The sequence below is a fragment of the Homarus americanus genome, unplaced genomic scaffold (genome assembly GCF_018991925.1).
Source record: "Homarus americanus isolate GMGI-L3 unplaced genomic scaffold, GMGI_Hamer_2.0 scaffold6317, whole genome shotgun sequence".
Taxonomy (NCBI): Eukaryota; Metazoa; Arthropoda; class Malacostraca; order Decapoda; family Nephropidae; genus Homarus; species Homarus americanus.
The window spans coordinates 10,265,395-10,284,690 of NW_024730668.1; the positions used below are offsets into that span (position 1 = coordinate 10,265,395).

At 44.2% G+C, this 19,296-nt stretch overlaps 1 protein-coding gene across 1 annotated transcript in view; it reads right to left on the minus strand.

Moving 5' to 3' along the window:
• Positions 1 to 11,365: 11,365 nt before the first annotated feature.
• LOC121867232 (death-inducer obliterator 1-like) overlaps positions 11,366 to 19,296 on the minus strand; it is a 73,015-nt gene continuing 65,084 nt past the window's right edge. Inside the window, exon 5 of the mRNA XM_042367083.1 lies at positions 11,366 to 11,418. Coding sequence (XP_042223017.1) covers positions 11,386 to 11,418 — 33 coding nt within the window. The 3' untranslated portion in view covers positions 11,366 to 11,385. The remainder of the gene's footprint in view (positions 11,419 to 19,296) is intronic.

Consider the following 19,296-nt stretch of genomic DNA (forward strand, 5'->3'; position numbering starts at 1 on the left):
AATTTTAAGGCTTGTGGAGGCAATATATTACTACTAATATTTTACCATATAGTTTTGACACACACACACACACACACACACACACACACACACACACACACACACACACACACACACACACACACACACACACACACACACACACACACACACACACACACACACACACACACACACACACACACACACACACACACACACACACACACACACACACACACACACACACACACACACACACACACACACACATACACACACACACACACACACACACACACACACACACACACACACACACACACACACACACACACACACACACACACACACACACACACACACACACACACACACACACACACACACACACACACACACACACACACACACACACACACACACACACACACACACACACACACACACACACACACACACACACACACACACACACACACACACACACACACACACACACACACACACACACACACACACACACACACACACACACACACACACACACACACACACACACACACACACACACACACACACACACACACACACACACACACACACACACACACACACACACACACACACACACACACACACAACACACACACACACACACACACACACACACACACACACACACACACACACACACACACACACACACACACACACACACACACACACACACACACACACACACACACACACACACACACACACACACACACACACACACACACACACACACACACACACACACACACACACACACACACACACACACACACACACACACACACACACACACACACACACACACACACACACACACACACACACACACACACACACACACACACACACACACACACACACACACACACACACACACACACACACACACACACACACACACACACACACACACACACACACACACACACACACACACACACACACACACACACACACACACACACACACACACACACACACACACACACACACACACACACACACACACACACACACACACACACACACACACACACACACACAGTCGAGTCTGGATTTATGTGTTTTTTTACGCGTTTGGTCATTTACACAGTGCCTTGCCAGATTTGAAATGCTTTAATTACACGGTAAATTTGGTCATTTACACGGAGAGCAGCTGGCTGTCCAGCTGCGCCGCACCATTTAGGACTCAAACCTCCCGCCATGTTTGACCAAACCGAAGATAGGCGGCGCGAGTAAGGTTGCGCAGTATGTCGCTGTTCCGTTATCGGTGACGTTATATGACGTATCGGACGGTTATTGGGCCACGCACCCTTATCTCCCTCCCCCGCTAGCTTTGGCTGGTTCAATGTAATATGACTTGCCCTGCCACCACAGAGAAACTGTTACCCGTGTCAGTCGCTGTCTTCCCAGTCACCCAGTGTAAACTGTGTTCTATTGTTACCGCTAATCTCGTAAGAATGGCTTCCGCTGGACCCCCACCACCACAGAATAACCTTGCATTACCTGGACCCAGCCGACCCAAGCCAAAGAAGATACGACGTTCTCTAAGTTACGAAGTTAAGCACAAGATCGTACAAGATTTAGAAAAAGGAACGAGGCAAGTTGATTTGGCGCGGCAGCATGGCGTGAACGAATCGACGATCAAGAAGGATGCCGCCAAGATAAAAGAACACATGAACATCACAAAGTCTGCAGGTGCTTCAATGGTGAAGTACTGTCAGAACAAGGTGTTGCTCATGACGGAGAATTTTCTTTTCAGCTACTTGATTCGTCAGGCAAGACGGAACATGGCGGTGGACACGCGGTCAGTTCAGGACTATGCACGTAGCAGTGGCACGTAAGATGGTAATTGCAGAGCCCAAACCCTTCAATGCTTCCTCTGGGTGGCTGCAAGCGTTTAAGAAGAGGAACAACATCACCAACATTAACATTGGTGGTGAAGGAGCGAGTGCTGACCGTGTTGCTGCTAGTGATTTTCCTCCATTCTTACGTGATATTATGGAGGAAGGACAGTACACCGATGACCAAGTGTTCAACATGGATGAATCCGGTCTGTTTTGGAAAAAGCTACCTACCAAGACCTTCGTTGTCAAGTCTGCCAGCAAGTGTCGGGGCCGGAAGTTGCAGAAGGACCTTGCCAGAGAAGCTGCGCAGTGTGTTACAGCTGCAGGCTTCTCCGAGACCACCAACGACGACATCCTGGAGGTGATAAGGGATCCTGATGTGACTACCAACGAGATGGTAGATGATGATGACGTCAGTGAAGAGGCAGGTGGTGCGTCATCCCAAGAAGAACGCCGCTTATCCCATAGTAATGTTAGGGATGCCATCGAGTGTATTGAGAAAGTCAAGCTCCTCCTTTCTGACGACCCTGACGCAAACAGGTATGAAATCTTCACTACCCAGCTGTTGCAGACTATGGAGCCCTACATCAGCAAAGCATAACAGAGTTCTTCGCCCGCAACCCGCCACACCCAGCCCAAGCCAGTGATAGTGACAGAGGCAGAGACAGTGATGATGACTGAAGGATTTGTCAGGGAGGCACTAGTAAGTGTGGATGACACCGATGAAGACTCACCTGAGGGCCAGTAGCCTGCCCTCTGCCTCGGAACCAGCCTTCATTCCTCTACGCCGACCCATCTCTTTTACTAATGTAAGTGTTAACCCCAACCTTGTTTTTTTCTAACCTAACCTTCAGTTATTGACTGTTCCCTTCTATATTATGTGTGGGTGAATACCATCATAAAGTTAAGATGTTATTTTTAGTAAAACGTATGTATTGTGTCGGGAAAAAGAGGAGTTTGGGGGTCGGCCCGGTCTCTATTTCAATTAATCCCATATGTTATGTTGTTCACTTTACGCGGGCCGCCGTGGGTTGAATTAACCGCATAAAGTGAGGGTTCACTGTATATATATATTTCATTAGCCCAATAATGCACGCGGACTTCTACATACAATCAACACCTCAACCCGCCAGGATTCGAACCCACAGCCCACGAGCCCATGACTGTGACCGGGGAACGCTAACCGCTGGACCCCCAGGATACTAAAAGCAGTCCTAGACTTTGTTATATTTCACACAAAGCCTGTTCAACGAGCTTATGGCGCCGTGAACCTTTAATGGGGACTACCCGTATCACGTAGGTGGTGAGAGTAACGTTTTACCAAATCCGGCTTCGAAACACGAGGATCCATATATATTTCATTAGCCCAATAAAGCACGCGGACTTCTACATACAATCAACACCTCAACCCGCCAGGATTCGAACCCACAGCCCACGAGCCCATAGCTGTGACCGGGGAACGCTAACCGCTGGACCACCAGGATACTAAAAGCAATCCTAGACTTTGTTACATTTCACACAAAGCCTGTTCAACGAGCTTATGGCGCCGTGAACCTCTGAAGGGGACTACCTCGTGTTTCGAAGCCGGATTTGGTAAAACGTTACTCTGACCACCTACGTGATACAATTAAAAATAATGATGGACCATCCAGCTTTTTGCAATTTATAAATCTATTAATTTTAATTTCCATTCATTTTCAATAATTGAATTTATACATTTTGAGAAAAAGGCCCTAGTTATTCAAAGAAACAGCATCTGCCGGTGATTAATGTATACTGCATTATTATACACTGTACATCATTTGACAATTTCCTGCTTTTGTGAAGAGATGAGGGGTGTGGAGGTGATGAGTTTAGTGATGTGGAGGTTATGAGTTGAGGGGTGAGGAGGCGATGAGTTGAGGGATGTGGAGGTTAAGAGTTGAGGGGTGAGGAGGTGAGGGGTGTGGAGGTGATGAGTTGAGGGATGTGGAGGTTAAGAGTTGAGGGGTGAGGAGGTGAGGGGTGTGGAGGTGATGAGTTGAGGGATGTGGTGGTTAAGAGTTGAGGGGGTGAAGAGGCAGATGAGTTGAGGGATGTGGAGGTTAGAGTTGAGAGATTGAGGCGAGGGGTGTGGAGGTGATGAGTTGAGGATGTGGAGGTTATGAGGTTGAGGGTGAGGTGAGGGTGTGGAGGTGGGGGGTGTGGAGGTAAGGGGTGTGGAGTGATGAGTTGAGGATTTGGAGTTATGAGTTGAGGGTGAGAGAGTGAGGGTGTGGAGGTGATGAGTTGAGGGATGTGGAGTAGAGTTGTGAGGTGAGGCGGGGTGTGGAGGTGATGGTGGGGATGTGGAGGTTAGAGTTGTGAGGTGTGAGGAGGCAGGGGTGTGGAGGTGATGGTGGGGATGTGGAGTTATGAGTTGAGGGGTGAGGTGAGGGTGTGGAGTGATGAGTTGAGGATGTGAGTTAGAGTTGTGAGGGCGAGGGTGTGGGGGATTTGAGGATGTGGAGGTTAGAGTTGAGGGTGAGGAGGCGAGGTGAGGAGGCGAGGGTGAGGAGGCGAGGTGTGGGCGATGGTAGAGATGTGGAGGTTAGAGTTGAGGGTGAGGAGGCAAAGGGTGTGGAGGTGATGAGTTGAGGTGTGGAGTTAGAGTTGAGGGTGAGGGTGTGGAGTTTATAGGTTGAGGATGTGGAGATTATGAGTTGAGGGTGAGAACAAGGGGTGTGGTGCTGAGTTGAGGGTGAGGCGAGGGGTGTGGAGGTGATGGTGGGGGTGAGGGAGGCGGGGAGTGTGGGAGGTGATGAGTTAGTGGCGAGGGTGTGTGGAGTGATGAGTTAGATTGTGGGGAGGGGGTGTGGAGGAGATGGTTGAGTGTGAGGAGGTGAGGGGTGTGGGTGATGGGTTAAGGGATGTGGAGGTTAGAGTTGGCAGGGTGAGGAGGCAAAAGGGTGTGGAGGTGATGAGTTGAGGTGAGGCTGAGGGGGTGTGGAGGTGATGAGTTGAAGTGTGAGGCGAGGTGTGGAGGTGATGAGTTGGAAGTGTAAGGTGAGGTGGTTAGTGAGGCGAGGTGTGGAGGTTATAGGTTGAAAGGTGAGGAGGGGGTGTGGAGGTGATGAGTTGAGGTGAGGTGGCGGGGGTGGAGGTGATGAGTTGAAGTGTGAGGAGGAGAGGGTGTAGGGTGATGAGTTGAAGTGAGGAGGCAATGGGTGTGGAAGTGATGAGTTGAGGGTTAGGAGGCCGAGGGGTGTGGAGTGATGAGTTGAGGGGTGATGAGTGGAGGGTGAGGAGGCGAGGGTGTGGGGTGATCGAGGTTAGAGTTAAGGAGATGAGAGGTGTGGAGGTGATGAGTTGAGGGGTGAGGCGAGGTGATGGGTTGAGGGTGGGAGGTGTGGAATTGATGAGTTGGAGTGGGTGGCGGAGTGTGGAGGTGATGGGTTGAGGGTGAGGTGGCGGGGGGTGGGTGATGGGGTTGAAGTGTGAGGGAGGGGTGTGGAGTGATGAGTTGAGGGTGTTGATGAGTTGAGGGGTGAGGAGGCAAAGGGGTGAAAGTGATGGAGTTGGGGGGTTAGGAGGGAGGTGTGGGTGATGGGTTGAGGTGAGGAGATGAGGTGGTGAGTTCAGGGGTGAGGAGGCGAGGTGTGGAGGTGATGAGGTTGAGGGATGTGGAGGCGGGGAGGTGTGGAGGTGATGAGTTGGGGATGTGGAGGCGAGGGTGTGGAGGTGATGAGGTTGGGGGTGAGGAGGCAAGGTGTGGGTGATGGGTTGGGGGTGAGGCGAGGGGTGTGGAGGTGATGAGTTGAGAGGTGTGGAGGCGTGGGTTGAGGGTGAGGAGGTGATGAGTTGAGGGGTGATGAGTTGGGGTGAGGCTGAGGGGTGTGGGTTGATGGAAGTTGAGGGTGAGGAGGCGAGGATGAGGCCTTGAAGTGTGGAGTGGGTTGGGGGTGAGGAGGTGATGGAGGCTGAGGGTGAGGCGAGGGTGTGGAGAGTGATGGGTTGAGAGGTGTGGAGGTGATGGGTTCAGGGGTGAGGGAGCAAGGGGTGTGGAGGGTGAGGAAGGCAAAGGGGGTGTGGGTGAGGGCAAGGGGTGTGGAGGGAGGCAAGGTGAAGGTGAGGGGTGATGGGTTAAGGGCTGTGGAGGCAAAGGGTGTGGAGGTGATGAGTTGAGGGTGAGGAGGCAAGGGGTGTGGAGGTGATGAGTTGAGGGTGGAGGCTGGGGGTTCTGGAGGTGATGTAAGGTTGGAGATGTGAGGGAGGCGAGGGTGTAGAGGCGATGAGTTGAGGTGAGCAAGGGTGTGGAAGTATTGATGAGTTGAGGGGTGAGGAGGCAAGGTGTGGAAGTGATGAGTTGAGGTGAGAATGAGGGTGTGGAGGTGATGAGTTGAGAGGTGAGGAGAGCAAAAGAGTGTGGGTGATGAGTTAGCGGTGAGGCGAGTGTGGAGGTGATGAGTTAAGAATTGAGGCTGAGGTGTGGGATTGATGAGTTGAGGGTGTGGAGGTGATGAGTTGAGGGGTGAGAGGCAAGGGGTGTGGAGGTGATGAGTTCAGGGGTGATGAAGCGGGGGTGATGAGTTGAGGGTGTGGGCCAGTAGCGTAGAAGTGATGGAAGTTAGGGGTTCACGGAGGGTGTGGAGGTGATGAGTTGAGGTGAGGGTGATGGGTTGAGGGTGAGAGGCGAGTGTAGAAGTGATGGGTTGAGGTGAGGGTGTGGAGTTGATGAGTTAGCTAGCGGGTGAGGGTGTGGGGTGATGAGTTGAGGATGTGGCGAGGGTGGCAAATTGATGAGTTTGTGGGGTGAGGCGGGGTGTGGAGTTGAGGGTGAGGAGGTGAGGTGAGGAGGTGAGGAGTGGGGGTGTGGGGAGTGATGAGTTGAGGGGTGAGGAGGCCAGGGGTGTGGAGGTGATGGAGTTGAGGGAGGGCTGAGCGAGAGGTGTGGGAGTGATGGGTTGGGGTGAGGAGAATAGAGTGTGGAGGTAGTGAGTTAATGGGGGGTGTGGAGTGATGAGTTAAAGTCTGGCCGAGGGTGTGGAGTGATGAGTTAATCTGAGGGTGTGGAGGTGGTGATTTGAGGGTGATGAGGTTGAGGGTGCTTGAGGTGATGATGAGTTGAAGTGAGAGGCCAAAAGGGTGTGGAGGTGATGAGTTGAAGTCACGAAATTATTGGGTGATGAGTTGAAATTGTTGAGAGTCGAGGGTGTAGAGGTGATGGAGTTGAGGGTGAGGCGGGGTGTGGGGGTGATGAGTTGAGGTGAGGCGGGTGTGGGGGTGATGGAGTTGGGGGAGGTGAGGAGGCGGGGTGTGGTGTTGAGTTAGTCAGGGTGTGGAGGTGATGGAGTTTGAGGTGAGAAATGCAAGGGGGTGTGGAGGTGATGGGGTTGGGGTGAGGGCTGAGGGGAATGTGGAGGTGATGGGTTGGGGGGAGGGCTTGAGGTGTAGAGTGATAAGGTTGAGGGTGGGGAGGCGAGGGTGTGGACGTGTGATGAGTTGGAAGTGCGAGGGTGTGGAGTGATGGGTGAGGGTGAGTCGAGGGGTGAGGTCGAGGGTGGTGGGGTGTAGAGGTGATGGAGTTGGGTGTGGAGGTGATGAGTTGAAAGAGAAGCGAGGGTTCTGGAGTGATGACATGGTGAGGAGGCGAGGGTGTGGGGGTGATGAGTTGAGGGGTGAGGAGGCGAGGGTGGAGATGAGTTAGATGAGTTGGGGAAGATGAGTTGAGGTGAGAGTGGAGGTGAGTTGAGGGGTGAGGAGAGGGGTCAGGAGGTGAGGTGGGAGTGTAGTTGAGGGGGTGGAGGAGTTGAGGGGTGAGGAGGCGAGGTGTGGGCGTGATGAGTTGAGGGGTGAGGAGGCACGGGGTGGAGGTGATGAGCATGAGGTGGAGTGTGGAGGAGTTGAGGTGAGGAGTCTGAGGGGTGAGGAGGGTGATGAGTTGGGGTGAGTTGAGTCGAGGGGTGTGGAGGTGATGAGTTGAAGGGGAGGGGTGTAGAGGTGATGAGTTGAGGTGAGGAGGCGAGGGGGTGTGGGGATGATGAGGAGAGGCGAGGAGGATGGCGAGGTGAGGGGTGATGAGTTGAGGGGGAGGGCTGGGGTGGAGGTGAAGGAGGTGAGGAGCAAAGTAGGGGGTGATGAGTTGGGGGTGGGAGGATGAGGCGTGATGAAAGAGGGGTGTGAGTAGAGTCGAGGGTGTAGGGAGGTGGAGGAGGTGGAGAGAAAGGGTGGAGGAGGAGAAAGGGTGGGGACAGAAAGAGGCGTGGAGGTGATGAGTGAGGGTGAGAGGCGAGGGGTGTGAAGGAAGAGTGAGAGTTGGGGTGAGGAGGCGAGGTGTGGAGGTGTGAGGCGAGGGGGAGGATGGTTAAAGGAGGAGGATGTGGAGGTTGAGTTGAGGTTATGAGTTAAGGGGTGAGGTGACGTGGCAGGTGGTGAGGTGACGAGGCAGGTGGTGAAGTGATGAGGCAGGTGGGGAGGTGACATGACAAGACACTTACACAGCACAGACAATAACAGCATTATTAAACTATTGTCCTATAACTCTTTAATGAGTGAATAAACCAGGGTATAAGGAGATGCATTATACATGTACAATAATGTTTATCATGTTCTGAAAATCAACAGATCCTACGGTGAAGCACCAACCCTTTTGAGCAGTGAACAACCGCAAGCGAGATGGCGAGTGCTGGCAGCCTTACTGTATTGGAGAGCGTCAGGGGAAACGTCAGCACAATAGCTCATCTGGGACTAAGTGTGGGATTTTGGGAGGAAATTTAATTTATTTTCGATAATGTTTTATTAACCAGGCCCCAAATGAACCTAAATAATATAGTACAGTATCGAATAGCACAGGCCGGGAGGGAAGTTGGCCACTTGTCCTCCCTCCACCACCCGACATCTCTACCAGACTACGTACTCAAATGTAGTTTCCTACAGTATCTTAATACTGTATAGTATAATTATTCATATTCTAATCCAATAAATCATTAGTCGGTAATTTATGAGGATGTTCATTATACACGGATGTTCATTATACAAATTATATAATTTTTCTTTTACAGTACTGTATTCCCTTAAAGCTTGTGGTTTTAAAGCTTGCGTCCCTCGGAAACTCACGGATTGCCATGGAAAATAAATACAGAAAAGCCTCCGATAACGACGGTTCAACTAACAAAGATTCATATCCAAGACCCTGGTAAATTTAGGACCCAAGTCAATTTATGCCATTATTTTCTTTGTATTTACGACAAAACTAAAAAAATATATATTACATTTTCGCATAAATAATAACTAAATTCCGATATTAAAAAAAAAAAAGCCTTGCGCACGGAGGCTGCCGGGCTTGTTAGTGGTGACGCCAGCATCACTAGTACAGTACAAACAATTGCAGCTGGTGGGCCCTTTGTTTTCACGCATCTGAACAGGAAGAGGAGAAAAACTTTCTCAAGTTTCTTACAGCATTTTTGCATCCCTATTCAACATGAGCAAGAGAGCAAGTGATGGTAGTGTCATTTCAAAAGCTAAAAGAAAGTGTATAAGCTTAGCCGAGAAACTAGACGTGTTAAAACAATATGAATAAGGTGTGAGGTCTGTGGATATTATATGGAGCAAGCAATGAACATATTTTCTGAAGTGGATCCATTAACAGAACAAAGCATTAAAATTTAAATAAACGCAAATGACCTCTACATATAGATGTATAATGAGAAAAGAAAGCAGCTGTGCAAGGTTCTTTCGACCGCTTTATTATTTGAAGGCCTAAACCACCAACTTAAGATACACCATCAAATTCAGCATCATAAGCAGCTTCAACAACAACTTCAGGTTCAGTAACAGTTTCAGCAACAGCTTTATGGAAAGCTACAGCTTCAGCCAGAGTTGAACCTACAGCTTCAGCCAGAGTTGAACCTACAGCTTCAGCCAGAGTTGAACCTGATGAGTTTGTAATCTAAGTAAAAACTCACACATCATCATTGGCTGTCCTTATGTTTGAGACTTTATCACTATTGGTGAGTAGATTTTTTTTTTAAATTCGTAAGTATTATTTAAAACATATATGATCAGTAAATACGTGTTGCTTTCATATTCATGAGTAGAGAAATAACGATATGTTTTCACATGTACGCACTTACTGTACATAAGTTGGCATTCCCAATCGTCTCGCTTTATTTCTTTACCATTAGTGGTTAGCTACTTGTATTTTTCCATTTATTAACATTAAATAACATTACTTAAAACATACATAGAGGTATTATTTTCTTTTTACATTAAGTTCACTACAGCTACAACCAGGTTCTTATTTTCTTCAGTTTCCTATGTAGAACCATCGTCACTCACGAAAACAATGCCGTCTTGTCTCCTCATGTGTGTTTTAATATTCTACATATTATTAAGGTATTGCATTGTTTATTTCACATATATAAACACTAATTCAATCAAATACATATTCAGTAATAAAATATAATGAATCTTTTGTACATATTCTTAAGATAAATGACTACGTTTCCTTGAGTGCACACGTACTGTATACATTGGCGTTCCACTTTCAGTCTCACCTTTTTTTCTTTAATATCAGGGGTTACTTCTACTGTACATTAATTAACATTAATTAAAACAAACATACTTTTTACATTAATTTTACTACAACAACAACCAGGGTCTTATTTCCTTCAGTTTCACAGTTTCAAGTGGATAACTGACATTATGGGTGTAAGCAGACAACAATGCAGTCTCTTATCCTCTTGTGTGTTTTAATATTCTACGTATTATTACTGAATTGTAGTATTCATTTTGCATATATGAAGATTAATTCAATCAAATACATATTCAGTAATAAACAGAAATGAATCTTTGGTACATATTCTTAAAAAGATAAATGACGCAGTATCCTTAAATGCTTAGGTATATATTGGTGTTCCCAATCCATATCACTTTTATTCTTTGTCATCAGAGGTTAGCTACTTCTATTGTTAAATGTAATAACATTAAATAACATTACTTAAAACATATATATTCATTTTTTTACATTAATTTTACTACAGTTACAACCAGGGTCTAATTTTCTTCATTTTCTTGTGCAGAACTATCGTCCCAAACTCCCGGCTGTAAACACTAACGAAAACAATGGCGTCCCATCTCCTCTTGTGTGACAATATTATTACAGTAGAAGTCCAAAAAACCGGACTGCTTGGGGATTGGGTCGGTCCGGATTTTCGGATTTTCCGGATTCTCAGGCAGTACTTTCAAAATTCAAATTTAAGGAGGAATAAAGAAGAGATGAACAGGTATATTTTGATAGTTTATTCATAAGCAAATATAGCATGCTTCATTTATCAAAATGAGCAGTTTTAATGAAAAAGCTGTGAATTCTAGAATTTTATTCTTTGCCTTTTTTATATCATAAATTGTAGACTTTCCAATGTCGTATGTTTCCATTAGAACAGTATTGCTCACACCACGTTCTAGTTTCTTAATTATTTCAAGTTTGTCATTCAATTTCAAAGTGTTCTTCTTTCTCTTCACACAACGAAGTTTATCTACTTTAGGAGCCATTATTACGGGCTTGTACAGTACTCTGTAAATGGAAAGAGTAGGACTCAAAATGTTGTTATATTACAATGGTATCCTATTCATACTGTGCTTGATATAATGCATTCACGGAAATGTAATATTTTTGCTGAAATTACGTACGTATTACAGTGGAAAGTGGGAAAAAATGGTGACGAAAACAATGACTTTCGCTTTCTTTCGTTCAAAAGATGTTAACGTAATCGCTTTTCGAATGGTTTAGTTAAAAAACTGTTGTATTACAATAACATTCCCTCCTAATTGACTTGAATAAATACTTGAATGGAAATATACAATATTTTTGTTGAAACCACCCGCGTTTCAGTGTAAAGTGTCGTAATAATAAATGGTAAACAATTTGCCTTCGGCACTCGTGTTTCAGGCACGGCGAGCCTCAGTTTATAGGACGTAGAGCGTTTTTACTGAAGGTTTTGTTGTTCCATTACCCTAAAAAACGTGCGTCGAATTATAAACAAGGAATATCATAAATTAACGATTTCTTGGTCAAAAAATCAGGGTCGACCGATAAACGAGGGGTGGTTATAGACGTGTATATACGGTATGTTGTCACAATTTGATTGCTCGTTTTAAAGTGGCGACCACATGGTTGCTTGTTGTCGCTGTGCAGCTGTGGTGCTCACGCATGCGCACATACTCACAAAAGTCCGCTAAAAAAAAAAAAATTAGTTTTCGAAAAGTCCGGATTCTTGGGTGGTCCGGATTTCTGGCATCCGGATTTTTGGACTTTTACTGTATTCATTTATATTATATAAGGTGCATTTAGAAACTATATTTAAAGAACATGGTTTGCAATTTTCATTAATTGTATTGTTTTAATTAATGAATCGCAAGATGATGATTCGCCTTACACTGCAATATTGGAGTACACATTCGAGGCTTTACTGTAATATAAATCTGAGGCTGTGTGCCAGGGATAAAGAGGAGTCAACACTACAGGACAACACAGAGCACCATATTTCCCAGCTCATAAGATGCACCATATACAGTAATACCTCGCTTTACGCGGTCAATTGAACCCACGGAGGCCCACGTAAAGTGAACAACAGAACATATGGGATTAATTAAAATAGAGACTGGGCCGACCCCCAAACTCCACTTTTTCCTGACACAATACGTACGTTTTAGTAAAAATAACATCTTAAATTTATGATGGTATGCACACACACATAATATAGAAGAGAAATATCAATAAGAGAATAATATACTGTACCAGGTAAAAGAAAAATCAAGGTTTAACACATACAGTTGTCATGGTAGGTTAGGTTAGAAAAAATCAAGGTTAGGTTTAACACGTTAGTAGAAGAAATGGGTCGGCGTACGGGAATGGAGGCTGGTTCCAAGGAAGAGATCAGGCTACTGGCCCTCAGGTGAGTCACCATCACTGTCATCCACACTTATCAGGGCCTACCTGACAAATCCCTCAAAGTCACCATCACTGTCTCTGTCACTGTCACTGGCTTGGGCTGGCTGTGGTGGGTTGCGGGCGAAGAACTCGGTAATGCTATGTTGACGGCTAGTGTTGATGTTGTCGTGATACACCTTGATGTAGGGCTCCATAATCTGCAACAGCTGGGTAGTGAAGACTTCATACCAGTTATCATCAGGGTCGTCGGAAAGGAGGAGTTTCAGTTTCTCTACACACTCGATGGCACAACTTACATTACCATGCGATAACTTGCGTTCTTCTTGGAATGACGCATCGCCTGTCTCTTCACTGACGTCATCGTCTTCTAACATCTCGTTGGCAGTCACATCAGGATCCATTATCACCTCCATAATGTTGTCGTTGGTGGTCTCGGAGAAGCCTGCAGCTGTAACACTCTGCGCAGCTTCTCTGGCAAGGTCCACTGCTACTGCAACATTCTGAACCTCACCATTCACAGATTGACTCTGCCTCCCACCTGGGATACCTTGCAACACATGTCTCCATGCGTGACGAACCGTTGCTACAGACAGCTGATCCCATGCCTCCAACAAGAAGTCCACAGCTTTCTTGACATTAAATTTCCTCCAAAAGTGTTTCACAAGTACTTCTTGCTCTGCCAACTGTTGTTCCTCGTCCTCTTTGCACTTGCTATCGGTGTTACCCAGGTTACGCAACTTCTTTGCAGAGAATGCAGCTTTCACATTGCAGATTAATTCTTGGTCCATGGGCTGGATTAATGACGTAGTGTTGGGAGGAAGGAAGACCACTTTTACGTTGGAGTGACGATCCAACAGTCGGGGCGAGTGTCCTGGTGCATTGTCAAGCAGCAACAAAATCTTGAATGGAACATTCTGTTGCTCACAGAATTTCTTCACGTCAGGAACGAAACAGTCATCAAACCAGGAGAGGGACAGGGTAGAGAACATCCACGCCTTACGTGCGGTCAGCCAGTGGACATTTAGCTTGGTCATGTCCATGATCTTGTAGGCGTGTGGCTTGCGGGCTGTGTGGATCACCGATAACTTGAGTTTACAGGAACCGGAGGCATTGGTGGTAAAGAGGACGGTGATGCGCTCCTTCTGCAACTTCCGGCCCCGACACTTGCTGGCAGTCTTGACAACGAAGGTCTTGGAAGGTAGCTTTTTCCAAAAGAGACCGGATTCGTACATGTTGAACACCTGGTCATCGGTGTACCATCCTTCCTCCATAATCTCACGTAAAAACAGAGGAAAATCCCTAGCCGCAACACAGTCAGCACTAGCTTCTTCACCACCAATGTTAATGTTGGTGATCTTGTTCCTCTTCTTAAACCTCTGCAACCACCCAGAGGAAGCATTGAAGTGTTGGGCTCTGCAATTCCCATCTTACGTGACACTGCTGCGTACACAGCTCACGTGTGTACTCCTGAACTGACCGCGTGTCGACCGCCATGTTCCATCTTGCCTGACGAATCAAGTAGCTCACAAGTAACTTCTCCGTCTTGAGAAGCACCTGGTTGTGGCAATACTTGATCATAGAAGCACCTGTAGAATTTGTGATGTTCATGTGTTTTTATCTTGGCTGCATCCTTCTTGATTGTCCGGATCGTATATTCATTCACACCATGCTGGCATGCCAAATCAACCTGTCTTGTTCCTTTCTCCAACTCTTGGATGATCTTGTACTTCACCTCGTAGCTTAGGGCACGCCGTATCTTCTTTGGCTTAGGGCGGCTGGGTCCAGGTAATGCAAGGTTTCTGTGTGGTGGTGGTGATCCGGTGGCAGCCATTCTTATGGAACAATGGATATCGATATACACAGTGTAGCCGGGAAGGGTGTAACTAACGCGGGTAGGTCAACGGGCTTCATCACTCCCGCGGCAGGGCACGTCATATTACATTAAACCAATCACAGCTAGAGGGGAAGGAGGTAAGGATGCTTGGCCCAATCACAGTCCGATACGTCATATGACGTCACCGATAATGCAACAAAAACATACACTGTGCAAACTACTCGCGCCGCTTACCCAACATGGCGGGAGGTTTGAATCCCAAATTGGCGCGGCGCGAGATGACCGCCAGCCGCTCCCCGTGTAAAAGAGTACATGCACCGCGTAAAGTGAACATACCGGTTCTGGTGGGGTACAGCGTAAACGTAGAAATGCGTAAAAAAAACGCGTAAAGCGGGGTAATACTGTAATTAGGGAAGTATATTTTGGAAAAATAATTTTTGCTGATTTAATAGCCTACTGTACTGGCAAAGCCAAATCACTGGCTATATGCTCTCATGTTTCTCACTACCACAGCTCACTGTCACTTTATGGACATTTGTTGGTACAGTCGGCCCTTAACATACACGGGGGTTAGGTAACAGAGATACCTGTGAATGTTAAGAATCTGCGTATTTCTGCGCCCCCCCCCCCTAAAAACACCCCTGGCCCCCATGTCCTTATTTACCATATACCGTATACCTGTGTGTAGTTTGAGTTTTTAAGACCAAATTTTTTGGCAAAAAATTGGGGGTCGACTCCTAAACGGGTAATAGTTCCGTTAGGTTGAAAAATATTTACCAGTAACTACCAGTAAACAATGGAAACGACGCACCACCAGCTGTGAGTGTCGGTACAGTTGCCAGGGCAGACCTCTTGCGTCATCATAGCAAGCCCAAAGTAGCCAAATGCATGGTATGGTAGCACAGGACGATGTAAAACATAAAAGTATTAATTTTTTAAAGTTTATTTATAGATACATAAATTTTTGTTCATTACATTTGAAACATCAAACTTTGTTAATTAAATTTGAAACAAAAGAAAACTACGATACTGTATTTCTAAATACCAGGTTTTTCATTAAAATATTACATCACCAGTATATTTTACCTTAACTGTGACTGAATGAATATATTCTCAGAACTAAATATGGAAATGTAATATTTTTGCTGAAATGACGTACATATTACAGTGGAAAGTGGGATAAAATCATGACGAAAACAATGACTTTCGCTTTCTTTCGTTGTTCAAAAGATTTTACCGTAATCGCTTTTTGAGTGGTTTTCATTTAAAAAACTGTTGTATTACAATAATATTCTATCCTAATTCACTTGAATAAATAATACGATATCATATTTCTGAATATTTTTAATAAAATCCATCAAAATCATTTTCCTTGTCATCGTCTTCAGCACCAAACAGCTCCTCCCAGTCTTCTACTTGAACAGGGCTAGAGGGTACGTGTTTTTCGAATCGTTTTCAGTTAAAAAGCCGTTACATCACATGTATATTTTACATAAACTGCGCCTGAATGAATATATTCTCAGAAATAAATAGTAGTTTTGCTGAAACGTGATGTATTTCAATGTAAAATAGGATAAAATACATGACGAAAACAAAACACTTTACCTAACCTTCCGATGTTCAAGAGATGTTACTCGTTTTTTTAATAGTTTTCGGTTAAAATACCGTTATATTACAATGATATTCTATTCATACTGTGCTTGATATACAGTACTACATTCATGGAAATGTAATATTTTTGCTGAAGTGACGTACGTATTACAGTGGAAAGTGGGATAAAATCGATACAGTTAAAAAACTGTTGCATCACAAGTCAATTAGGATAGAATATTATTGGAATACAACAGTTTTTTAACTGAAAACCAATCGAAAAGCAATTACGGTAACATCTTTTGAACGAAAGAAAGCGAAAGTCATTGCTTTCGTCACTTTCCACTGTAATACGTACGTCATTTCAGCAAAAATATAACAGTTCCATATTCTCAGAAATAAATAGTAGTTTTGCTGAAACATAATGTATTTCAATATAAATTTGGATAAACTACATGAAAACAAAAGACTTCACCTAACCTTCCGATGTTCAAGATATGGTACTCGTTTTTTTAATAGTTTACGGTTAAAATACTGTTATATTAGTGATATCCTATTCATACTGTGCTTGATATAATACATTCACGGAAATTTAATAGTTTGCAACTACAATGCTGATGTTAACACAAGCGTGGTTACAGTGTGTGTGTGTCACGCGCGATTTGAATAATGTATATTCCTCCAGCGGCAATCCGCGTATTTGCAAATCCGTGTAAGTTAAACCCGCGTATGTTAAGGGCCATCTGTATTAATAATAAAATTTACCTAATTTAAAACAAAAGGATATACAGCATGCCCTTCAAATTCGCCGGGTTAGGCTCTCAAAATGGCTGCGAATCGCCAAATCCGCGAATAACATTTGCTGACCAGGGGGAAGGAAGGGGATTAATGGGTCTTATAACCTGAAGATGTCTTGAATGACAGTTTTTACCTATGAGGTATATACATATTACTATACTGTAATGTAAATGAAGGGTACAGGCATTAATAAGCACAGATTATTGCAGTAACATATCTTTACAATTTAAATAAAAACAAATAAACAATATTTGATCATGAATGTGTCAGTACAGTAGACAAACAGTGAGGTGACCCTTTGTGGGAGGGGGTTTGGTGCAGTTACTTTTACCCCCTCAATGGACCCTTCTCCCTCTTCCTCCCTACCTCACAACAAACATTATAATCTTTACTGTATATATGTTAAAGAGATGAATTTGATACAATAATGATTCTCGATGAGACGTTTTCAATATCACATCCTTAAATGACAAGCTGAAATAGAAGGTATAAATAGGTATTTTACTGTCACTTATGTTCTTATTAATCGTTATCAACATTGTCTGCTCCCCCACTGCTGGCTGGGAGGAGGGGGGAGCTGAGCTGTTGACAGGCAGGAAGGGAGATTAACGCTTACACATGGATTATAAAAGGCAGGGGGTTTAATTTTTTGCTTATAAAATGCCACTGACTTGACTTAGAAGAATTTAACTTGCATTGCTGAAATTCTCGTAAGAGATCAATTAATTTGAGTACAGGTTGTACCTCTCTAGTCCGGCAACCTCGGGACCTGACCGGTGCCGGACCATGGAAATTCACCCTTTTCCTAGATAGATAGTGACTTGTGCTTATGCTTCGAAGCACTAGCACCACTTTCTCTGCATCATGGTCTCTTTGAAGACATATGGAAGGGTTAAATGTCGTATAGTAGCTTCTCAAATTTCGCGAGTTTTTAATTCTTAACGTATTTTATTGGCACACACAAAAAAAAATAAATAAAAATTTTGACAGCGGAAACTTGAATTTCGACGGGTTTGAACGTGCAAACGACGTGCATAATCGTGTAAACAGCGTCATTTCTCGTATGTACAAAAGATTCATTATTGTTTATTACTGAATGTCTTTTTTATTGAATTAATGTTTATGTGTGCAAAATTGAGCAATACAATTCATTAATAATACGTAGAATATTAAAACACACGAGGAAATGACCCAGCATTGTTTTCGTTGATTACAAAACCAGTGACTGACCGGTTCTACATATAAAACTGAAGAAAATAAGACCTTGGCTGTAGCTGTAGTAAAATTAATATGGTTGTTTTAACTAATGTTATTTAATGTTAATAAATGGAACAATAGACGTAGCTAACGATAATGGTAAAGAAAAAAGAGAGAGCGTGTATGTAAGGGCGCATGCGCACACGTGAAAACATATCGTCATTACTTTACATAAGAATATGAAAGCAACACTTATTTACTGTTCATATATATTATAATTAATGTTTCTGAATTTGTTTTTATTGAATTAATGTTTGTGTGTGCAAAATTAACAATACAATTTATTAATAATACGTGGAATATTAGAGGAGACGAGACGGCTGCCGGCATTGTTTATGTTAAAGCTTACAAAACCAGTGACTGATTGGTTCTACATATAAAACTGAAGAAAATAAGACCCTGATTTTAGCTGTAGTAAAATTAATGTAAAAAAATTAATATGGTTGTTTGAAGTACCTGTAATGTTATTTAATGTTAATAAATGGAACAATATAAGTAGCTAACGATTAATGGTAAAAAAAAGTGAGACTGCGCGTATGTAAGTGTGCACATGTGAAAACATATCGTCATTACTCTACATAAGAATATGAAAGCAACACTTATTTACTGCTCATATATATTGAAGGGTTAAATGTTGTACTCTGTATAGACAAGCAGAGAGAGAGAGAGAGCAGCCGAACTGCCGGATGTAAACAAACCTTAATTTCCCGCGGCTTTTTTTTAAGGGGATTAGCCCACCTGGGCATAGGTCACTGACCCACATTGGGGCCTGAGGGGCATAAATTTAATACTCCTGTAATAATAATAATAATTCAGATAAGTAAAAAAAAAAAAAAAAAAAAAAAAAAAAAAAAAAAAAAAAAAAAAAAAAAAAAAAAAAAAAAAAAAGCTGCCTATCTACCTATTGGACAAACTAAAATCGTTCCGGACCACAGAATGCAGGACTAGAGAGGTAAAATAAATAAATAAATAAATAAATATATACACAGTCGGCCCTTCACATACGCGGGTTTAGCATTCAT